General features: G+C 45.0%; 1 protein-coding gene across 1 annotated transcript in view; it reads left to right on the top strand.

Moving 5' to 3' along the window:
- myo15b (myosin XVB) overlaps positions 1–24,206 on the top strand; it is a 149,845-nt gene extending 125,639 nt beyond the window's left edge. The window contains exons 62-70 of the mRNA XM_078401587.1: positions 853–947; positions 1,905–1,982; positions 2,479–2,575; positions 3,579–3,727; positions 4,451–4,575; positions 6,213–6,346; positions 18,812–18,945; positions 20,488–20,628; positions 23,472–24,206. Coding sequence (XP_078257713.1) covers positions 853–947; positions 1,905–1,982; positions 2,479–2,575; positions 3,579–3,727; positions 4,451–4,575; positions 6,213–6,346; positions 18,812–18,945; positions 20,488–20,628; positions 23,472–23,537 — 1,019 coding nt within the window. The 3' untranslated portion in view covers positions 23,538–24,206. The remainder of the gene's footprint in view (positions 1–852; positions 948–1,904; positions 1,983–2,478; positions 2,576–3,578; positions 3,728–4,450; positions 4,576–6,212; positions 6,347–18,811; positions 18,946–20,487; positions 20,629–23,471) is intronic.
- The last annotated feature ends 964 nt before the right edge of the window (positions 24,207–25,170 follow it).

The following is a 25,170-nucleotide window of genomic DNA, read 5'->3' as shown; positions in this document are numbered from 1 at the left end:
ATCTAGGAGTGCAGGTACTCAGTTCCTTGAAAGTGCATCACAGGTGGTCAAGATGGCTTTTGGCACATTGACCTTCATCAGTCAGGTATTGAGTATAGAATTTGGGATGTTATGTTACAGGTTTACAAGATGTTGGTGAAGCCACATTTGGAGTCTTGAGTTCAGTTTTGGTCACCCCACTGTCCCATGATATAGAAACATAGAAAATAGGTGCAGGAGTAGGCCATTCGGCCCTTCGAGCCTGCACCGCCATTCAATATGATCATGGCTGATCATCCAGCTCAGTAGCCTGTACCTGCCTTCTCTCCATACCCCCTGATCCCTTTAGCAAAAAGGGCCACATCTAACTCCCTCTTAAATATAGCCAATGAACTGGCCTCAACTACCTTCTGTGGCAGAGAATTCCACAGACTCACCACTCTCTGTGTGAAGAAATGTTTTCTCATCTCGGTCCTAAAAGACTTCCCCCTTATCCTTCAGCTGTGACCCCTGGTTCTGGACTCCCCCAACATCGGGAACAATCTTCCCGCATCTAGCCTCTCCAACCCCTTAAGAATTTTATGTTTCTATAAGATCCCCCCTCAGTCTTCTAAATTCCAGCGAGTACAAGCCCAGTCTATCCAGTCTTTCCTCAATTATGTTGTTCAACAGGAAAGAGTACAGAGAAGATTTATGACTGTATGACTCTATGACTACGCTCTTTCCTGATGGATGGAATTGTCAAGTTGTTAAATCTGTAACGCAATGCTACATAGATAAAGACAAGAGAAAGTGAACACTTTTTTGCAAGGAATTTACAGAAGTACTCCTTGATAACACACATTCAACACTGTTTATTGTTTCTTTCCCCAGAAATAGCAAGGTTTTGCCAGGAAAACATTCAACGTACTTTCCAGTTCGGAGGTCGTCAACATCTCCCTACTAGCCTTGAAATTGAGGCTCTGATCGTAAGTTGCACCACAGTCCATCCGAGGCAGGCTGGATGTTCTTACAGTTAGGGATCAATGGAGATAGTCTAAATGCTTGTCCCTCAGCTGATGAATATATACCCCTTCAGGAGAGGAGAACAGAGGCTTTCATTGCCTTTTACTGACAAAAGCAGCACGCACATGGGATTATCATTACTAACAACAGTAACTATTTCCTTTATAAAATGCTTCCACATTAACAAGATATCTCAACGTGATCTCAGGAGGCAAAATCAACAAAATATTGCTACGCCAGAAAGAAATAAGAGCGTCAGCAATTGAATCAGCCTTCTTGGCCTCTCAAGCCTGCCCTGATGTTTGCTCTGATCATATTTAATCTGCGCCAGACCTCAGCTTCTTTGCTGTGTGTGGTAGGGCGGGGGAGGGGTGTGGATACAATGTGATACAAAAATAACTCATCTTGTGGTTGAGATAATGAGCTGCTTGAGCTGGAAAGATCAAGGGATGGAAGACACAAGAGCAAAGGTCTAGTTCAAACTACACTCCCTAACAATACACACACCATCTTAACTTGGAAACGTGCCACTATTCCTTCATCATCACTGGGTAAAAAGGTCCTGAAACCCTGCAGCTTCGTTGGAGGCTCATCCACACATGAAATGCAAGAGTCCGGGGAAGGAGCTCCCCACCTTCTCAAAGGCAGTGGAGGATGGGCAATAAATTCAGGCCTTGCCAGTGATGCCCAAAACCAATGAATAAGAAAAAGTGTGAGGAGGCACTGGGTGCTGTTTGTTAAACGCTACGATGGAAAGAGTTTATCACTAATACCAAGCACAGTAAATGTAGACTCTGACCAACATTAGCAGTTGGTTTCTTAGTCACTGACAATTGCAAATTGCCAAGAATTGGCCTTATTTGTCACTGGTTGACAGCAGTAATTTATGTTTATAATTTGAAGGTGTGTTTATCTGACAGAAAGGACGGAGCACGCGAAGGATCAGCGTGCAGATGCCTGGGAATTTGGAGCAGCCCTTCAAGATCAAGCCCTTCTTGGTATGTGTGGACAGCTCAGAACCGGGTGGGCTCAATTGATTGAAGACCTTGATTGGAGTGTGCTATTTCCAGACTGAGATGATTATATATCCTTTTCTGTTTATTCGAATTAACTCATAAAACATCGAACAGTACAGCACAAGAACAGGCCCTTTAGCTCACTAATGTATGTGCTGAACATGATGACAAGACCAACTCTTACCTGCCTGCACAGAATTCCACATCTCTCCATTCTCTACATATCCATATGCCTATTGTCTCTTAAAAGCTACTATCAAATCTGCCTCAACACCACCCCCCAACAGCACATTCCAGGTACTCACCACCCTCTGTGCACAAAACATGCCCCATGCATCTCCTTTAAACTTTGCCAGTCGAGCAGACGGGAGACAGAAACCAGTCAAGATCTCGGGTCAGCAACCCTTCCTCAAAACGGAGGTTGATGTTGTCTTTAGAACAGTAATGTTTGCTCAACCTGCAATGTTCACACTTACAGGTAGGAAGTGACTTGTTGATGGAAATATGTGCCACGATTGGAATTACCGACACTGAAGAAGCCAAGGACTTTTCTCTCTTTGCTGATAAGGATAATGGTGAGTTAAGTTCAGAATGGAACAACTCAGAGATTTGTTGTTTCAGGGTAGGAGTTGGGGCTAAACAAGACAAAGAGGGAGATGCAGAGGGAGTGGAGGTAACCACAGATAAAAGTATAATCTTCATAAGGACTAAAGATTTTTTTAATAGATTCATTTTCTTGGGCGGGAAGGAGGGAGAACTAAGCTAAAAACATAGCGGTGGCACAGAAATTTCAAGGAGAATAAGATGAAGTTGACAGGGGCAGAATTGGGTGGAAATAGAGAAAACTGGGATATTGAAAGATAATGAACAGTTGATGAGATTCTAAAGAACAAATAAAAGAGATAGAAAGAATGGCTGAAAATTCAGAAGAATACAGGTAGGGATAGTCGTGCTGATGCTAGTCGATTTATTCACAAAATGCTGGAGTAACTTAGCAGGTCAGGCAGCATCTAGGGAGAGAAGGACCATTCCTTCTCTCCCGAGATGCTGCCTGACCTGCTGAGTTACTCCAGCATTTTGTCAATAAATCGATTTGTACCAGCATCTGCAGTTATTTTCTTATAGTGCTGATGCTAGTGTTGGGTCTGCATCACATATTTGGCACTGGTCTGGGTGATGATTGAAGATCACTGTTTCCATTAGTGGAAGTGTCTAGAACCAGAGGGCACAGCCTCAGAATTAAAGGATGTACCTTAAGAATGGAGATGAGGAGGAATTTATTTATCCAGTGGTTGGGAATCTGTGGTATTCATTGCCACCAATGGCTGTGGAGCCAAGTCATTGGGTATTGTAAAAGCTGAGATTGATAGATTCTTGATTAGTAAGGGTGTCAAAGGTTACAGGGAGAAGGCAGGGGAATGGGGTTGAGAGGGAAAAATAGATCAGCCATGATTGAATGGCAGAGTAGACTCGATGGGCCGAATGGCCTAATTCTGCTCTTATGTCTTATGGTCTGATTATCGCTCTGATGGTGTGCAGTCAGAGCTTAATGCTGTAATCCTAACTTTTTTTTTACAGGAAAGGTTGTCAAACCCATTAGATGGGATGAATACCTTTTTGATTTCCTGCTAGATGATAACTCGGTCAGATTTCAATTCCAACGCATCATTTGGAAAGAACCTCTGCGTTTTTACAATGACCTCAATGTTGATTTACATTATAATCAGGTAAAACTTTGGCCTCTTTGCACTTTTACCTTTAGAGTCATAGAGTCGTACAGCGTGGAAACAGGCCCTTCGGCCCAACTTTCCCACACCGATCAACAGGTCCCATCTACATTAGTCCCACCTGCCTGCATTTGGCCCATATTCCTCTAAACCTGTCCTAACCATGTGCCTGTCTAAATGTATCTTAAACGTTGCGATAGTACCTGCCTCAACTACCTCCTCCAGCAGCTCGTTCCACCACACCCCAGGCAGGGCCGTTTTTACAGCATTATGGGCCCCCGGGCAAAGCAGTGTACTGGGGCCCCTACCGTTACTCTCCCCCACCCCCCTTTCCCTACCAGCCCCCCCCCCCCCCCCGTCGTGCCGGCGAAAAGCACTTACCGAAAAGCACTTAGCGATGGACTTAGGGTGCTACATTGTTGCAAAAAGCACTTACAGATCGCTGTGAGAAGCACTTAGGGATGGAAAATGTTGCGAAAAAAGCACTTATTGAACCTACATTTTTAAAGTAGTATTTATTTATTGCAAGTCACTTAACATACACAGATCAGCATGGGGCCCCTATGCTCGTGGGCCCCCGGGCAAGTGCCCATCAGGCCCATGCGTTAAGACGGCCCTGCCCCCAGGTTCCGATTCAATCTTTTTACCCTTCACCTTAAACCGATGTCCTCTGTCTTTCTGCAGTAGGAATTGTTTATTCTCCCAAAACCTGGTCTTTTTCAGGTACTTCCGACTTACCTGAAAGGACAATTGATCTTGCCGAAGGACATTTATGAAGCAGAACAGTATGTTGCAAAGCTGGCGGCTTATCAGCACAAAAGTACCTCAGCAGACCCCGAGCCTACTGGGTAAGTGACATCCCCACAGAACCACAGCAACACTGCCTGGGGTGATAGCAGTCGGAAAAGTGTTAAATCACACAACACAAGAATGATAAAGGTAAAAGAAGTGAGATAAATCGTTATGAACTGATCCAAAATGGCAAGCATGGGTTTTAAAAGGAAGGGGGTTAATGACCAAACCATTAGAAACAAATCAAACAGCACTGAAGATTTTAAGTCCATCTTAAAATTAAAACAATCTACATCCGGCTGCAGAGAAGAGGAAGATTACATTGCACAGAAAATTCACATTTGAGAACAAGAGAGAACACATACAATTCTGTAAATCATCATCAAAGAGGTTACAGTCCAGAATGGGTCAATTTCTCACAAGAATGGGTTTTATCAATGAAAGGACACAAGGTGCTGGAGTAACTCAGCATGTCAGGCAGCATCCCTGGAGAATACATAGGTTACTTTTTCTGTTCAGGACCCTTCTTCAGGCTAATTATGGTGAGAGGAGGAGAAACTGGAAGAGTGGAGGGGCAGGGCAAAACCTGTGAGTGATATAGGTGAGGGAGCAGGAGGCTTGATAGGCAGATGGTTGGACAAAGGCCAGAGATGAAAAGACAAAAGGTACGAGATAAGAATAGGAGGGTGTAAAACAACATGAAGGAATATGGATGGAAGGTATGAAATGGCTGCAAGTCTAGGTGGGGTATAGGGCAGAAGGGTGGGGAGAAAGGGGGTTTGTAGGAAACCTACAAACAACCCCGTTTTCTTCCCCCTTCCGTATGAACCGAAAATCACTCCCCCTCCCCCCTTTCCTGTGCCCCATCTGGACACAGCCATTTCTTCCCTTCCCTCTCCCATTCCACCTAAATTCAATCCTCTTGCTTCACATTTGCCACTCTTCTATTCTTGTTTCACACCTTTTGTCTTTTCATCTCTGGCCAAAGCACCTCCCAATCTGTAAACTCTACACCACGAGAAACAAGGGCAGCAGGCAGACGGCAACAGCCCCACTTGCAGGTTTCTCTCCAGGTCTACATCATCCTCAGTGAATCTGGACTGGAACTCCCTCCTAATTCTATTGTGGGAACAGGACCGGGACTATAATAGCTGAAGGCATTAGAGGCTCGCCACCATCATCACCACCATCTTCTCAAGAACAATTGCCAGCCTCATCTCCACCTTTCCAAATTTGTTAATTGCTTCTTCTTCAATTAAATTATTTAGTTTAGTTTAGAGATACTGCGTGGAAACGGGCCCTTCGGCCCACCAAGTCTGCGCTGACTAGTGATCATTCCGTACACTAGCACTACCCTACACACTAGGGACAATTTACAATTTTAGCAAGCCAATTAGCCTCCAAAAAAGTACATCTTTGGAGTGTGGGAGGAAACAGTAGCTCCCGGTGAAAACCCACGCAGGTCACAGGGAGGACATACAAATTCCGTACAGACAGTACCCAGTCAGGATTGAACCTGGGTCTCTGGCGCTGTACCACCGTGCCACCCAATTATGTTAATAAAATTAGAAATTTAGCAAGAACCCTTGGAAGAGTTCTTTTTTACTCCCGTGAAACGCACAGTACTGAAGACTAGGTTCATGCCAGACAGCTTGCACTGGTGTCTTGTGTTTGATGGCTCGTGTCTTTGCAGTCAGCAGCTGAAGACCTACCTTCCGAAACCTGCAATGGGACAAGTGAACTTTGATGCAGTCCTCAGACGAACTCTCCAAGAACTCGACACAATGCATCATCTTAGTCCTGTTGAAGCCAAGAAGCACTTCTTAAGTAAGTGTCTTCACAATGAAGAAACAAAAAGTGTTAAATGTTAACAACAGCATCTGAGAATGCTAATCCTGTACAATATTCTAATCTGAGCAATAATGGATAGTCATTAATTTTATGCTGGATTACAAGGTCCTCGGGAAAAGTTTTCATTATATAATTAAGAAATTATCTGCCTTGCCTTTCATCCCAGGAAATGTGGCTGGATAGAAGATTTGATAGATGGTGGGGGGAAGAGGGGAGAAACATTTCAATTCCATAGAAGCTGTCTGACCTGTATCTTTTGATTTTTTACTTTAAATGTCAAGATTCATTTAAAATGCTACTGGTCTATTTTGTTCAATACAGCAGAGCAGGACTCTAGTAGAACTGGCTGAATGCTGCCACAATAATGAAAAATAAAAAGATTGTAATTTCAGTTTCAATAGCATAAGACATCAGTTAATAATTTAACTAATCCCCGAACTCTACCTCCGCTACATCGACGACTGCATTGGTGCTACCTCTTGCACCCATGCAGAACTCACTGACTTCAGACACTTCACTTCCAATTTCCATCCTGCCCTCAAATATACCTGGACTATCTCCGACATCTCCCTCCCGTTTCTGGACCTCGCCATCTCCATCACAGGAGACAGACTAGTGACGGACATTTACTATAAACCCACTGACTCACAGTTATCTGGACTACACTTCTTCCCACCCGGTCCCCTGCAAAAAATCTATCCCCTACTCCCAATTCCTCCGTCTACGCCGCATCTGCGCCCGGGATGAGGTGTTTCACACTAGGACGTCAGAGATGTCCTCATTCTTCAGGAAACGGGGCTTCCCCTCTTCCATTATAGATGAGGCTCTCACTAGGGTCTCTTCTACATCCCGCAGCTCCGCTCTTGCTCCCCCTCCCACCACTCGCAACAAGGACAGAATCCCCCTCGTTCTCACCTTCCACCCCACCAGCCAGCGGATCCAACAAATCATCCGCCAACACTTTCGTCACCTACAACGGGACCCCAACCACTGGCCATATCTTCCCATCCCCTCCCCTCTCTGCGTTCCGCAGAGACCGTTCCCTCCGTAACTCCCTGGTCCACTCGTCCCTTCCTACCCAAACCACCCCGTCCCCGGGCATTTTCCCCTGCAACCGCACGAGATGCAACACCTGTCCCTTTACCTCCCCCCTCAACTCCATCCAAGGACCCAAACAGTCTTTCCAGGTGAGACAAAGGTTCACCTGCACCTCCTCCAACCTCATCTATTGCATCCGCTGCTCTAGATGTCAACTTATTTACATCGCCGAAACCAAGCGCAGGTTCGGCGATCGCTTTGCTCAACACCTGCGCTTGGTCCGCATTGACCAACCTGATCTCCCGGTGGCCGAGCACTTCAACTCCCCCTCCCATTCCCAGTCTGACCTTTCTGTCATGGGCCTCCTCCAGTGCCATAGTGAGGCCCACCGGAAATTGGAGGAACAGCACCTCATATTTCGCCTGGTTAGCTTGCAGCCCAGTGGTATGAACATCGACTTCTCCAACTTTAGATAGTTCCTCTGTCCCTCTCTTCCCCTCCTCCTTCCCAGATCTCCCTCTATCTTCCTGTCTCCTACTATATCCTTCCTTTTTCCCGACCCCCCTGACATCAGTCTGAAGAAGGGTCTCAACCCGAAACGCCACCCATTCCTTCTCTCCCGAGATGCTGCCTGACCTGCTGAGTTACTCCAGCATTTTGTGAATAAATACCTTCAGTTAATAATTTGTTCTTCCCAACCTATCTCCCAGAATTGCATGGGAAAGTAAGTGACTCTGAAGAATGAATAGTTGATATTGTTGTCATATTTCAAGATGCTTAGAGTTGTGATGTACAATGTGTTAAGATGTATTTAGTTCCCTTGCCTGCTGCTGGCTTTGTGCTCAGTAAAACAATCAAATAAAACTTCATTCAACCCTGACTGGCAACATTCAACAGTTCAACAACAGTTCAACAGAGCTTTATTTGTCATTCGGTACCAAGGTACCGAACGAAACTACATAGCAGTCACACACAAAAAAGAACACAAGACACATGACCCCAACACATAACGTCCATCACAGTGACTCCAAACACCCCCTCACTGTGATGGAGGCAACAAAACTTCCACTCTCTTCCCCACGCCCACGGACAGACAGCTCGTCCCCGACCGACCCGCACAGTCCCCGCAAGGGGATGGAAGTCCCCGCGACCGAGTCGCACCGGGCGCTGAAACGTCTCGCGGCCGAACTGGGCGGTGGAAGGCCCCGCGGCCGAGCCATGCGCAGCTAAGTCCCGCGGCCGAGTCGCACCGGGCGATGTTAAGTCCAGCGGCCGAGCCGCACCAGCGATGAAAAGTCCCGCGGCCGAGCCGGGCCGGGCGATGTTAGGCCCCGCGGCCCGGGCACTGTTAAGTCCAGCGGCCGAGCCGCACCAGCGATGTTAGGCCCCGCGGCCAAGCCGCACCGGGCACTGTTAAGTCCAGCGGCCGAGCCGCACCAGCGATGAAAAGTCCAGCGGCCGAGCCGCGCCGGGCGATGTTAGGTCCTGCGGCCGAGCTGCACCCCGCGCCGTGAGAAAGAGACCTAAAAGAGAAAGGTTTCCCCCACCCACCCACCCACACCACCACCACCCCCCACATACACAACCAAAAAAAAAAAAAAACCATCCCAACACCGACACACAACAAAAAAAAAAGGAAAAAAGACGAACAGACTGCTAGCGAGCTGCAGCCGTTAGGCACCGCCACTTCCGCTTTTATCCATGTGCTCTTATCCACCCAGTCAAAATGGCACTGCATTGCTGCAACTCTTTTGCTGTAGTAGCAACAAGAGGTACATTGGAAGGTCTTTTGTCCACATGTCTGCCCACATATATTAAGGAAAGGGCATTAGGGATGCCTACTGCCAAATCTATACCTCCTAATTCTATCTCTCCACATTTACCTTTCTCCCCCCCCCGTATTAACTCTTGTTTTTTCTTTTCCTGCCTATTCCGTCCGCTCTGTTTGAATATTGCTAAATACTGAAGACAACCTGCTTTTCCTTGGTTCCTAACATAGAAACAAAAAACTGGAGTAACGCAGCGGGTCGCTCAAACAGCGTCTCTAGAGAAAAGAAATAAGTGACGTTTTGGGTCGAGACTCAACTTCAGAAGAGAGTCTGAAGAAGGGTCTCAACCCGAAACATCACCTGTTCTTTTTCTCCAGTGATGCGGCCTGACCCGCTGAGTTGCTCCATCTTTTTGTGTCTATCTTCAGTTTAAACCAGCATCTGCAGTTCCTTCCTACACATTTCCTTTGTTCCTATTCTTTTATGGCTAATGGAATTCGTGGTCTCAATATTAACAGTCTCTTTCGACAATCTATCAGGAGCTGGTTGTAAGACAACATTGGAATGGATACATAAAGACTAACCACAAAATGGGAGATGGTCAACTTCAACTCTCTCAACGCCAGTTCTTTGGTTGTTGGGTTCATTTAATATTACGGGAATTCTATTTCATTAGAAATTTATGCTGACCGTTGCATACCTCAAGAGTGTTTTATTGTCACGTGTCCCAGATAGAACAATGAAAATCTTACTAATTTCTCTCTGAAGACCATAGATTTGGCTGGAGGCTTGTCTGTAATTTATGCTACCCAGAAAAATGCTGCTCCATCTAACCCCAAATCTTCCAACTCCCTCCAAACAAACCAATCCCTTGTTTCGTTTCGGTGTTCTTTAGCTATGATGACAAAACATTTATTATGCTGCAACATATCTCCATAAGAAAGAACACCCCAAATCTATTTATTGCAGTAACTCGTGGCCTGTAAATGTGGCAAATTGGCAATTAATACCCAAACCTTCCAGAAGCAGCATAGTGATTATGACAAACCAATCTGTTCTCGTTACTTTGACAAGAGGATTAAGCATTAGCCAGGGCACTTAAGTTTTTAAACATTCTAAGTCACTGCTTCAACCAACCACTCGGGCAGTGTGTTCCAGATACTACCCAGCCTCTGGGTGAAAAAGGTTCCTCATATTCCCTCAAAGCTTCTTACCCATTACTCTAAACTGTCGCTCTCTAATTGTAAACACCTCTTGTCATGGGAATGTCTCCTCTTCTGCACCCTATCCATGCTCCTTATAATTTTGTATAACTCAGATTCCCTCTCAGCCTACTCTAATTCCAAGAAAACACAAGCCCAGTCTCTCCTCATAACTGAAACATTTCATTCCAGACAATGTCCAGGTCAGCCTCCTCTGCACCCTCTCCAATGCAATCATGTCCTTCCCATAATATGGTGATCAGAACTACACACAGTATTCCAGCTATGGCATACTAATGTTTTATAAAGCTGTATTATTTACTGCCTGCACTTGTATTCCATGACCTGGCTAATTAAGGCATATATCTCGTATGCCTTCTTCAACACCTTATCTATCTGTCCTGCCACCTTCCAAGATTCTTGAACTTGCACCTCAATATTCCTTCAGGCTCTACAAATCATGTTCAACCCTTATTAGTCCTCCCAAAATTGACGAGACCACATTTGCAGCATGTGTGCAGTTCTGATTAAAGGGCCTATTTCTGTGCTGTATATCTCTTTGACTCTATATGACTGCCTTTCCACTCCCTCTTCAGATGCTGCTTGGCCCGTTGATCCTAATCCTGGAACGTTGAGTTGCCAGTCCTGCCTTTCTTTCAACCATGTCTGTGTTAGCAAAAGTATTTCACTGCCTTGTACTGATCACCATTCTACGTTCATCTGTCCTACTAGTCAGATAGGTGGCAGGTGAGATAAAAGGATTGAAGAGATGTGAATATTGAAACTAGAGGAAAAGATGTGGGTGGATGGGGAGAAATAGGTACAAGTTCATTTGGGGGAGAGAAATGGGTGGGTTATATGGGAGAAGAGGGGAGATTGGGTAGTCAAGTCAAGTCAAGTCAATTTTATTTGTATAGCACATTTAAAAACAACCCACGTTGACCAAAGTGCTGTACATTTGATTAGGTTCCAATAGATGTGCTATTGGGATGTAGTTACCTAAAATTGGAGAATTCAATGTTCCTACTGTTAGGTTGTAAGCTACCCAACCCAAAATTGGAGAAAAAAGGATATTGGATACTTGCTTATTCCAATCCAGCATACAAGTCGTGCATTTATTTTGCTGGTGTAGTCATAGTTTCGCTGGTACACCCTGAAGAATTCTGGACAATTTGCAATACTGTGCTGGTGTGCTTTATTCTGTTTTAAAACTGTTACAATTTGTTTCATTGGGTTGTTTAAATTAATACTGACTAGCTAATTAAATTATTGCATCGTATGGGAGGCGCATTCCCAATCTCATTGTACCCCTGTACAATGACAATAAAGATATATTGTATTGTATTGTATTGGTGATGTACCTCCCAGAATATTCCATTGTTGTATAATATTCAATTCCCAATGATAGCTTGACCAAACTCTGCAACTTTGGAAACTAGGGCGGCCGGTTCAAATGCAGTTGCAAAGCTATAAAGGAGTATCTGCACTCTTGCTTTCTCCTTTGACTCCTCCCACTTCCTCCAAACCAGAGGCGTAGCTATGGGCACTCGCATGGGCCCTAGCTACGCCTGCCTCTTTGTCGGGTACGTCGAACAATCCCTGTTCCAGGCGTACACCGGCCCCATCCCCGAACTCTACCTCCGCTACATCGACGACTGCATTAGTGCTACCTCTTGCACCCATGCAGAACTCACTAACTTCATACACTTCACCTCCAATTTCCATCCTGCCCTTAAATATACCTGGACTATCTCCGACATCTCCCTCCCGTTTCTGGACCTCACCATCTCAGGAGACAGACTAGTGACGGACATTTACTATAAACCCACTGACTCGCACAGCTATCTGGACTACACTTCTTCCCACCCGGTCCCCTGCAAAAAGTCTATCCCCTACTCCCAATTCCTCCGTCTACGTCGCATCTGCGCCCGGGATGAGGTGTTTCACACTAGGGCTTCAGAGATGTCCTCGTTCTTCAGGAAACGGGGCTTCCCCTCCTCCATTATAGATGAGGCTCTCACTAGGGTCTCTTCTACATCCCGCAGCTCCGCTCTTGCTCCCCCTCCCCCCACTCACAACAAGGACAGAATCCCCCTCGTTCTCACCTTCCACCAACATTTCCGTCACCTACAACGGGACCCCACCACTGGCCATATCTTCCCATCCCCTCCCCTCTCTGCGTTCCGCAGAGACCGTTCCCTCTGTAACTTCCTGGTCCACTCGTCCCTTCCTACCCAAACCACACCAACCCCGGGCACTTTCCCCTGCAACCGCACGAGATGCAACACCTGTCCTTTACCTCCCCCCTCAACTCCATCCAAGGACCCAAACAGTCTTTCCAGGTGAGACAATGGTTCACCTGCACCTCCTCCAACCTCATCTATTGCATCCGCTGCTTTAGATGTCAACTTATTTACATCGGCGAAACCAAGCGTAGGCTCGGCGATCGCTTCGCTGAACACCTGCGCTCGGTCTGCTTTTTTTTTTTTATATCAAAAAAATACTTTATTCAAATAATAAATATCATTTACAAAACATATTTTTAAACAAGCCCATCCGACATTTCCGGAGGTTACATTCGATACAGGCATTCATTTAGCCATTTACATACATTTACCCAGTATCTCTTATTTGGAGGGGCGTCTCTCTCCACCACACCCTGCCCCCCATGTCCAGCAGCGGAAGGACCCTAGACTGTGCTCCTCCCCCACAGGGCCTTAGCGTTGGCTGCACCGAGCTTCAGAGCGTCCCTCAGCACGTACTCCTGGTCTGCAGCGGGCCAGTCGGCAACATTCCTTGACGGACAGCTCGCTCCGCTGGGAGGCCAACAAAGCTCGGGCAGGCCAAAGAGCGTCTTTCACCGAGTTGATGACCTTCCAGCAGCACTCGATGTCAGTCTCGGAATGCGTCCCTGGGAACAGTCCGTAGATCACAGAGTCCTCTGTGACGGAGCTGCTCAGAATGAATCGTGACAGGGACCCCTGCAGACCTCTCCAGACTCTCCTGGCAAATCCACACTCTGTGAAGAGGTGGGCCACCGTCGCCTCTCCGTAGCAGCCGTCCCGGAGGCAGCGTGCGCTGGTAGTGAGGTTCCGGCGGTGCAGGAAGGATCTGACTGAGAGGGCTCCCCTCACCGCCAGCCAAGCCAGGTCTTGGTGTTTGTTGGTTAGTTCTGGCGATGAGGCATTTTGCCAGACAAGCTGGGCAGTCTGCTCTGGGAACCACGCCACAGGATCCATGGAGTCATTCCCCTGCAGTGCCTGCAGGATGTTCTGTGCTGACCACTGCCCGATAGACTTGTGGTCAAAGGTGTTGGTCCGGAAGAACCTTTCCACAAACGACAGATGGTTCGGCAATGTCCAGCTGACCGGCACATTGCGTGGCATCTGCGCCAGGCCCATCCTTCGCAACACCGGGGACAGGTAGAACCTCAGCAGGTAGTGGCATTTGGTGCCCACGTGCCTTGGCTCTATGCTCCGCCTGATGCAGCCACACACGAAGGTGGCCATCAGAATGAGGGCGACGTTGGGCACGCTTTTACCCCCGTTGTCTGCCGACTTGTGCATTGTGGCTCGTCGCACCCGGTCCATCGCCGACCCCCAGATGAAGCGGAAGACGGCCCGGGTGATCCCCTTGGCGTAGGAGGGAGGGACGGGCCACACTTGCGCCAAGTACAGCAGCCCCGAGAGCACCTCACACCTGATGACCAGGTTTTTCCCCGTGATGGAGAGGGAGCGCTGCTTCCACAGCTCCAGCTTCTTCCCCACCTTGGCTATCCGCTCCAGCCAATTTTTGTTACATGCCTCAGCCTTCCCGAACCAGATCCCCAGCACCTTCAGGAAGTCAGGCTTGATGGTGAAGGGGATGGAAGATCGGTCGGGCCAGTTGCCAAAGAGCATGGCCTCGCTCTTCCTGCGGTTTACCTTGGCCCCCCGTGGCCAACTCAAACTGGTCGCAGACGCTGATCAGTCTGCGGACCGACCCTGGATCCGAGCAGAAGACGGCGACATCGTCCATGTACAGGGAGGCCTTGACCCGAGTGCCCCCACTGCCTGGCAATGTCACTCCTCTTATGCTCGCATCCTTCCTGATGGATTCGGCAAAGGGTTCAATGCAACAGACGAACAAGACAGGGGAGAGAGGGCAAACCTGCCTGACTCGACCTGACGGGGAAGCTGTCTGATTCCCACCCATTAATTTGGACTGCACTACAGATATCGGTGTAGAGCAGTTGTATCCACCTCCTGATTCCCTCTCCAAAGCCCATTTTGAGAGCACGTCCCTCATGTACGTGTGCGATATCCTGTCGAAGTCCTTCTCCTGGTCCAAGCTGACCAGGCAGGCATCCACCCGTCTGTCCTGCACGTAGGCAATGGTATCTCTCAGCAGCACCAGGCTGTCTGAGATTTTCCTGCCAGGTACAGCACAGGTTTGGTCTGGGTGGATCACCTGTCCCAGAGCAGACTTGACCCGGTTGGCGATGGCCTTAGACAGGATCTTGTAGTCTACATTTAACAATGTGATGGGGCTCCAATTCCTTATGTCATTCATCTCCCCCTTCTGCTTGTAGATCAGGGTGATGCTGCCCTTCCTCATAGAGTCTGACATGCTGCCGGCTAGAAGTATGTGGTTGTACACTTCCAGCAGGTCCGGGCCCACCCAGTCCCACAGAGCCGAGTACAACTCTGCCAGTAAGCCATCGCCTCCGGGAGTTTTACTCGAGTCAAAAGAACGGATGGAGCCAGTCAGCTCCTCCAGGGTCAGTGGTTGGTCCAGACTCTCCCGCTTGCTGTCGTCCAAGACTTCCGTGATGGAGGACAGGAAGTTCTGGGAGGCGGTGCTGTCTGTGGTCTTTTTATCGTACAGATCCTTAAAAAAGGATCTGCAGATCTTTAGCATGTCTGTCTGCAAGGATGTTACCGAGCCGTCCTCCTCCCTAAGGCTTTTGATCACAGAGCTCCCCCTGTGAACCTTATGGAAGAAGAAACGTCAGCACGTCTCATCCTGCTCAACATGGCGGACCCTGGACCGGAGTTTGGAGGATTCAGAGGTAAAGAGCCGAGCTTGCCGGCCCTTCAACTCTCTCAGTTCCTCCCTCACATCCACCCCTCTCCTCTGCAGAAGGAGCAGTTGCTGCAAATCTGTCTGGAGTTGACACAATTCCCTCTTACCCTGTCTTGCTCTCTGAACACCTTTGGAGACGCAGAACTTCTTGATGTTCTCCTTTGTTGCCTCCCACCAGAGTGTCGGGGAGTCAAAGAGGGGCCTCACAGTTCTCCAACATGCGTAGTCCCTCTTTAGCTCCTCAATGTTCTCCGGGGTCAACAGCTCCACATTTAACTTCCACGTCCTCCTGTCCGCATTAACCAAACTGATCTCCCGGTGGCCGAGCACTTCAACTCCCCCTCCCATTCCCAGTCTGACCTTTCTGTCATGGGCCTCCTCCAGTGCCATAGTGAGGCCCACCGGAAATTGGAGGAACAGCACCTCATATTTCGCCTGGGCAGTTTGCAGCCCAGTGGTATGAACATTGACTTCTGCAACTTTAGATAGTTCCTCTGTCCCTCCCGTCCCCTCCTCCTTCCCAGATCTCCCTCTATCTTCCTGTCTCCACCTATATCCTTCCTTAGTCCCACTCCCCTGACATCAGTCTGAAGAAGGGTCTCGACCCGAAACGTCACCCATTCCTTCTCTCCCGACATGCTGCCTGACCTGCTGAGTTACTCCAGCATTTTGTGAATAAATACCTCTTGCAAAGTATCCTTGGTGTTTTGTTTCTCTGCACGCAAGAGGAAAAGCTAAATACTCTGGACACAGTTTTGGACAAAGCACAGGAATTAATGCTGAGCATGGTTAGACAAAGACATTTTGATTCTGAGACCCACACTTTTGGTCATGATTTTGCAGACGATATACAACAAGTTTAACATTGTTGATGATATTTAACAGTGTCAACTGAGGTTTTTACCGCAGTGTTTTGATATCCTGTCTCATTCCATCGTACAACAGACCTGACAACTATTCATTAGCTATTTGTTGGGTACTTATAACAGCAAAATACCTCTTCTCACTGTTATCATCGGGTAGGAGGTAGAGAAGCCTAAGGTCTCTCACCACCAGGTTCAGGAACAGAGTCAAAATGCTGGAGTAACTCAGTGGGACAGGAGAGCATCTCTGGAGAGAAGGAATGGGTGACGTTTCTGGTAGAGTCCCCTCTTCATACTGAAAGTCACGGGAAAGGGAAACAAGAGATGCAGACGATGATGTAGAGATATAGAACAAATGAAAGATATTTTAAAAAAGTAACAATGATAAAGGAAACAGGCCATTGTTAGCTGTCTGCTAGGTGAGAACAAAAAGCTGGTTTGACTTGGATGGGGGAGGGATGGAGAGAGAGGGAATGTCGGGGTTATTTGAAGTTAGAGAAATCAATATTCATACCCCTGGGTTGTAAGCTGCCCAAGCAAAATATGAGAATGCTGTTGCTCCAGCATTGTGTTTTTCAGTTTAAACCAGCATCTGCAGTTCCTTCCTACACAGGTTCAGGAACAGCTCCGTTTCTACAACTATCAGGTTCTTGAGCCATCCTGAATAACCCTAATTCTACCTCATCAATGGAACATTATTGCACTACCTGTTGCACCACCATGGACTTCACATTGCTCTCCTCATTCGGCAGTCAGCCATTATGAAGGGCAACAGTATCATTTATTGTTTGGAACCAGCACAGGCCACCCTCAGATTACAAACACATAAAGATGTATACCCAGGTCAAATAAGTCAAGTATAATGTCAAACCTATGGTGAGATACAGGTATAATGAAAACTCTTACTTGCAGCAGCATCACAACCACATAAACACACTGAATAAGTTAAACATAAATTATGCCTTAAATTCTACACATAATTTCTAAAAGATTGTACAAAAAAGAAGCAAAAACATAATTAGCAAACAAAAACCCATTTTAGTGCAAGAGATGGTGTTCTGCTGTCGAGGTAGAATTAGGATTGTTCATGTTGGTTCAAGAACCTGATGGTTATAGGAAAGTTGCTGTTCCTGAACCTGGTGGTGTGGGACCTGGTGCAAAAAATAGTTGATGTCCAGAATGCACTGCCAGAAGAAGTGATAAATCAGATAAAATCAGTTTCAAATATATTTGGACAAGCACTTTACGAGACGAGGCAAAGGATACGGACTTATTATTAATACATGGGATTGATGAATATAGACAAAACGGTCGACGGACTTGATAGGCTGAAGGACCCATTTCTATGCTGTGTCTTGTTTAACTCTAGAGTAAACTGCTTCTCTAGTCAGGTTGTTCCAGTACAGGACTGGCATCAAGTAAAAATGTGAAATCTGCCCACCACCACTACAGCAGAATTTAGATATTGAAAACAGTTATGAAGCCGCTGTTGCCGAGGCTGGTGGCTGTTAGAGCAAGACCAAATAGCATTTTGTTACATCTTCACCATCTTCTTGCTCCTCCTGGGAACATTGTAATTGATGTGCAACTGAATTAAAAGGCACAAGGCTAAATTGCATTGTGTGGAGGAAGTGATTGGCGTATCCATATACCTTCAAGACTGTAGGATGAGAACAGGAGGACGAACTGTTGAGTTACTCTCACCACTATGAACTCTAAAGCCGTACTGACGATGGACAAAAACAATGATGCCTCTTTCCATGATGCACTGAAAGAATGAATCCTACTCCAGTTCTTTTGTTCCCTACTATTCTCTTTATAAAATGCATTGCTGAGCGCGATGCACTGTGCCTGGATGATGTGCCTGCCGTGATTGAATGGCTTTTAGTGTGTGCAACGTGTGAATTACAGGATGAGGTAAAGGCGTCAAATTGCATATTGAGGGAAATTGTTGGTACACTATTTACTCAGAATGGAGAGAAGTGAGCAGTGGTTGAGACTCATGATGTAGCGGGTCAGATATTCCCTAACCCTAATGCATGATCACTGGGTAACTATGCCGCCAATTATCATAGACACCTCTTGCAATCTGGTACTGAACTTGCTCAGCAGGCAATCAATGACTATTTGCAGAATTGGGTTTGGGCTTTTCCAGATTTTGTCACGGTTGTTGCAAAAAAAGAACTCTGTGATACAGGGCACAGGACCTGCGTTGAAGATGAATTTACTCTTCATGACAACTAGGATTAGACTGTTAAAATTCTTCCGATAGTATGTCCAAAATAGTTGGCATTAATTAAATATGCTGTCTACAATCCAGTGTGTTGATATTATTTAATCTTGTACCCTAGTTCCCTTGTATGTCTTCTGTGTTTTTACAACTGGTGATACCATATCCCTTGTACAACCCTGCCGGTTATAGCCCAGCGGAATAATTCCTCAAACTCCTTCACACACTGCTCAGTTCATACATACCTACCATTATAGTTTTCTCTTTCTGTTCAGCTGCAGTGTGTACCATGCCTCTGTTTGGTTACAACATCTTTCCAGTGAAAAAGACCAGCCAGCCTTGGATTCCAGCTCCATGCCTCATTGCATTCAATCAGGAAATTCTGATGGTCTTAAGTGAGGAAGCCAAGGTACAGTAATTCGCATGAATCAATTATATTAATATAGAGAATATGGGATTAAAGCAGCATTGAAACCATCAACTGATTGTTGATGATAGACATATTGCAAGTTCTTTTTGTTGCAATAAGTCTTTTTTTCATGCAAATATCATATTGGGAATAATATTCAAGCAATATAAAAGTTTTCCTTAAAGAGTTTATTTGACTTATTTGATTAGAATTTCACTGATGGCAAAGTATATATAACTGATCTCAGGTGGGAAGATAGGGATGCTGTCGTGATCTTGGTACCCTGATGTAAAATGCAACCAGTCTTTCTACTCCTGCTCGATATCCAGAACCCTGTTGAAAAAAATGTTACTTTGGCTGAAATCAAATAAGTGACTACTTAATAAGGACCAAAGCATAAAATATTTCTCATTAGGATATCCATGAGAAGTATTATAAGAAAATAACTGCAGATGCTGGTACAAATCGATTTAAACTCCCCCTCCCATTCCCAGTCTGACCTTTCTGTCATGGGCCTCCTCCAGTGCCATAGTGAGGCCTGCCGGAAATTGGAGGAGCAGCACCTCATATTTCGCCTGGGCAGTTTGCAGCCCGGTGGTATGAACGTCGACTTCTCCAACTTTAGATAGCTCCTCTGTCCCTCCCTTCCCCATTTCCTTCCCAGATCTCCCTCTATCTTCCTGTCTCCACCTATATGCTTCCTTTGTCCCGCCCCCCTGACATCAGTCTGAAGAAGGGTCTCGACCCGAAACGTCACCCATTCCTTCTCTCCCGAGATGCTGCCTGACCTGCTGAGTTACTCCAGCATTTTGTGAATAAATCCATGAGAAGTATTGTCTGTTTCTGAGCATTCCAATTAAAAAGGACTGAGACCCATTAACTGGAGTTCCAGCATTTGAGGATCTCGGTGTGTTTCCCAAGCAAATTGTGGGGAAGAGCTAGCAATATACCTAAAGAAAAGGTATTTTAATGTTACCCATACAATTAACACGTGTGTAGGAGATTTAAGCAGATTTGTTGATTAATATTCAGAATTTGCTGGACATCATTAAAAACAGGTGCAGCATCACTATATGTGATAGCAGTGGTTTCCATTACATGGGCCCAGAGGAAACAGTGTAGTTTATGGGACACTATTCTTGTCTGTCACCATTACACTTATCTCCTTTAGGGCTGTGTCCAAGATATTTGGAGAAAGAAGGCAAAGTCGAGCATGAACTGAAGGATATCAGTGAAATAAAGCAACATTGTTGGATGGCCTTCTGCCCAAGGGTAGCACACACATTGAAGCTGCCATTACCAGACTATTCAGAAGGGGATATTGGTTTTGGTTTATTATTGTCACGTGTATGGAGATACACAAAAACTTAGCGTTATATCCAGCTAAAACAAACTGTACATGAGTACAATCACGCTGTACATGAGTACAATCACGCCATACACAAGTACAACAAGCAGTTGTACCCGAGTGCAGACCACAGTGATATTGCATCACAATTCAGAGAAAGAGCACAGTGATCTGAACAGTGTTTTATCTTACAGAATGAACTGCTGACGATTTCTCTGAGGAAGATTCTGATGATGCATACCAGGCGCACACTTGACGGATCAAGCTTTCCATTGATGGACATCAATTACGGTTCTTCAGACAAACCACAGAAGATCTCCTTTGAAGTGAAAGAGGTACTATAGGACACACATTAAAAAACCTCGTGCAAAATAGATGACATAGTGGGCTGCAACTCTGCTTCTGAGGTTTAAGTCCCATGCAGACCAAGGATTGCAAATGAAATAAATAATTCAAATATTATGAATGTTTGCTTTAAAAAGTTAAAATATGAAATCATCTAAAAACACTTAAAAATAATACCAATAAAACTATTAAAAAATCATATCCATGGCAATCTTCCCCACAGTAGAAGTTCTCCCTTGAAATAAATGTACTCAGCGATCCTGTGTTGCCTGTAACGATGCAGAATCTATAAACAAGCCCTGGGAAGACTGTTCACCTGACATTGGACTCTGTACAGGTTCAATGGCTGCTCGAATCTGAGTGGGTTTGAGATTTCTGCATTTGGAGGCATGCATATTGAAGTCCATGGGTTTGGCAGCATTCATTTGAGTAAATGCCAGCTTCTCACTGGCCAACTGGCTGCATTCCCCAGCGTGGTTTGAACACCTGAGGAGCTTGTATAAAATGGAGTTCTTCACTGCACCTGGTTCAAAATAACCTTTACATGGGTACCAACTGTGACATCTACTTCAAAAAGACCACAGGGTGCGATGCAGCAGTTGGACATATTATATCATGTAGTACAGTACAGAAGGACATAGTACAGGTGGAGATGCTCTTCCGAGTTAATGATAGTAGATCATCATTGGACTGGAATAAAGAAAATTTGGAGATGTACAGCAGGATTTACTCTGCTTCTCGCCATATTGATGTTATGCTATTTGCCTTCCCTCTACAGGATTCCCTCATCAATTCCTGGTTGACGAATTTCTTTAATCAGTGGTGAATCTGTGGAATTAATTGCCACAGAAGGCTGCAGAGGCCAGGTCAATGGATATTTTTAAGGCGGAGATTGACAGATTCTGGATAAGTACAGGTGTTGGGGATTAAGGCAGGAGGATGGAGTTGAGAGGGAAAGGTAGATCAGCCATGATTCCATGGCCGAGTGGAGTTGATGGGTCGAATGGCCTAATTCTGGTCCTATCACTAATGACCTGATGAACATGAATAAAAATGTTTTCAAAGACTCATTACTGATATGTCTACATACTGCAGTTGCACATCAAGCAGCGAATTTAGGGCAATAAGGCTGACAACCGCTTCTCAATGCAAGGGAATTCCTACCTTTAGCCATATCAGAGCTGTCACTGATGACAGCTTTTCTAATTGTGCCAACTTAATTCTTGGTGATCAGAAACTCACAAAACAACAGCAGGCATAATTTGGCATTGCTTTTCAATTAAGGAGAGTCAAGAGATAGAGGGAACAGGGATAAAAAAATTGAAGTTAAGATGATCCATGGTTTTACCGAAATGCTGAGCTGCCTGGAGGAGCTATGTGACTGCCATTGCGAGGGGCTAAGATTTGTGATGGATTTTAAGAACAAGGTTGTAGTTGGGACTATAGTTATTTAGTCACAAGGATTAGGTCCCACAGCCCCTCTAGATTGCTCAGCAATTCAGTAAATCTATGGCTCACATTAGACATCATCACTTTCCTCCCTTATCCTCACATCTCCAACCACCCTGGATTAACAATCGGTGCCAAATTGTGATTGGTTTTGTGATGCAAACTCTTGATCACTAAGAACTATTTCGGCAAACACAAAATTCATGGAACCCTTATAAATATCAGGAAACAGTTTTTATGTGATCGCTGTCACATTACTTTCTGTAAAGATTGAGGACATCATATTTTTCAATCCTCAATTTGCAAATGACTAATGTGGTACTGAACCATACTGATGTGAAAGTGCCACTTCAATCCACAGCCCAGTGGCAAGCTGCTGATTTATTTGGCTTCAGTGGGGAAGACTGATCAGAATTCTCACTCTAGATCATTGTGTTTACTGCTTGGAGTCACAAAAGCAGAAATCAGACGATATTTTAGGATTGGAATGAGCACCAAGCTGAAATAGGCTGTTGTCCCAGAGATCTGAGATTGTCATGCTTGTCAAGTCACATGGGCCTGATTGGTACTGCAACTGGACCTGTAGCACCAATCCACCCAAGCTCTTATCATCTTGCTCTTGTTTCCCTTATCCCTAACCAGTCTGAAGGGTCTCGACCCGAAACATCACCCACTCCTTCTCTCCAGAGATGCTGCCTGTCCCACTGAGTTACTCCAGCTTTTTGTGTCTATCTTATCATCTTTCCCTGGCTTTCCTGTCCTTTATACTCAACATTTCGCTTCTTTTTCCTATTTGTCACCATTAATGCTACAAACCCAAGAGATTGCATTGAAAGTGCTGACAGCAATTCCTGAAATACTGGGTGGTTTTAAAGAATCTTGTAATGCACCCGTAGCCACCTCCCAACCCCCTTCCCTTCCACTCTGCCCCAATGCCTTAGAACCAAATCTGATAAATTCCATGGTGTATTTCTTTCCCGTAATTATAATTCTGCCTTTTCTTATCCAATGGGCATGCACTTCACCTTTCTCTCACCTTTTAACTCAGAAACCTCTGCTTCCCTCTTGATTACAAAGTCTGCCAGGAAACCATCCTGCAGGTGCAATACGACCCAAAGTAGGGAGAGAAATTACTTCCTGATCTTTCCAGCATACGTTCAGAATGCATCAATTGTCACGTCCTGTATAATCAGTGGGCATGGGTTATGCTGCTGTTCAAACACACTACAGGTCAGGCAGCATCTCTGCTTTTTAGGGGACTTTTTGGGTTAGGACCCTTCTTCAGACTGTTCAGCCACACTACAGCTAATCAACATCGGCAGCATTGGAGGAATGGGTCTAGTGGATATCAAAATAATGACGTGTCTTTATATCTTCACCCCAGGCAAAGAAAATCTCCCACATGATTGGAATGATCCTGGATGGGGTTGTGCACCATTCCTACACATGACCACGTGCAAAGAAGATGAGATGGAAGCTCCAGTGTTGCTAATCAATGTTTTACAAGAACACAATTTGATCCACATCAGTACTGGGCTGCAGAGAGCAGTTACAACTCCACTAAAATCCACAAAAATTAAAGGGAAGTGGCCACAATTTACTCCTTAACATATGTGCTCAAGGATATTGGCAGCTTTAGGTGGCGGAGGCCTTCAGGATAACGTCTTGCTCAGTTCGCCTGAGGAGACCCCCAACTGCCACTCGCTGACTAGTTGTGGCCACAAACGACACCACTTAGTAATGAGTCCAATGGAACTGGGTTGATGCAGTGGCAAATTTTGCACCACTTGCCCATTACTGGCACACAGAGGAAGTCTACTATGAAAGCAACAGCAGTTTTCCATCCAAAAAAACAGTTCATCACTTCACAGGCAGGGCCTGACACTCAAATTCATCTGTGTGATTAAAAGTTTTCTTGGGTTAATCGAGAGAGATGAGATGCTTATTTTCATTGAGTGATTTGTTGGAAACTGAAGACTAAAACGACATGAAATAAGCTAGAACAACTGGAGTATAAAAAGGTTCCTTCTTAGATATGAAGGAAAAGGTTATTTATCTTTGTAAATAGAACCTTATTATATTTGTTTTTTAAATTTTTTCATCCTCTTTAAATATTTTTCTAGTTTTTGTTAGTCAAAAGTTGCATTTAATATTCTGACTTTCTTTTGGAACTTGATATGATAAACTGCTGCAGAATAAAGTGAAAATGCAGTGTTAGTGTGATGTTCCGAATATGGGTGCTGGCACTTTACACCTTCCTGGCAGTACACTGTGTTAAATTCCTATTTGCATTTTTGCACCAGAGATAAAACAAGATATATTAGTTTAACTGTTTTGCTGCTTTTCAAAACAATTACCAGATACATTAGCCTGTAATTCCCAAATAGCAAATCCTTCAAAATGGTTGAGGGAAGAAAAATCACATTAAATAATTATTTTAGCGCCACTTCTCCACCTGATTTGGTATAATTGTACTCAGTTGTATGAACATCCATTTAGAAGGGAAATATTATATGATGCTGGACAAGACTTGCAAATAATTTTAAGTAATATTAAATCATGTGTCATTATTAAATTAAAAAATATACTGAAATAATCTATTACAGTTTGACCATAATTTAAAGTCCTAACCAAGATGCAAGGAATAGATAAATTATTATATTACAGAATATTAATGCAACCAAAGTTTGCCATCCAATATAGAAGCTGATGACATTTTAGTTTGGAGTTAGCAAACTATCTTCTTACCTACCACCCACCACTTGCCCCTGACATTGCAGCATTTCCTCAGTTGTGATCGATACAGAGACAGCCCGGACGGAAATGAAAGCTCCCCTGTAAAAGAATTGTAAGTGGATGGTACTGTAAGTGATGCCTTTTCACTTTGTTTTACTTCATTGCTTTATGGTTTGTAATGATCAAATAATGTAATTTAGACATTTTTACTGTTTTATATTTAGAAATAAATAATACAAACCAAAACATTATGATATTAAATAGAATTTAACGGAATGGGTTATTTGACTACAATATACCCCAGCTAAACATAGCACAAAAAGTAAGGAAATTTGTGTTTGGTAGAT

The sequence above is a fragment of the Rhinoraja longicauda genome, chromosome 6 (genome assembly GCF_053455715.1).
Source record: "Rhinoraja longicauda isolate Sanriku21f chromosome 6, sRhiLon1.1, whole genome shotgun sequence".
Lineage (NCBI taxonomy): Eukaryota > Metazoa > Chordata > Chondrichthyes > Rajiformes > Arhynchobatidae > Rhinoraja > Rhinoraja longicauda.
Note: the sequence above shows the minus strand (reverse complement) of the source record. Positions and strands in the feature narration are given on the sequence as shown.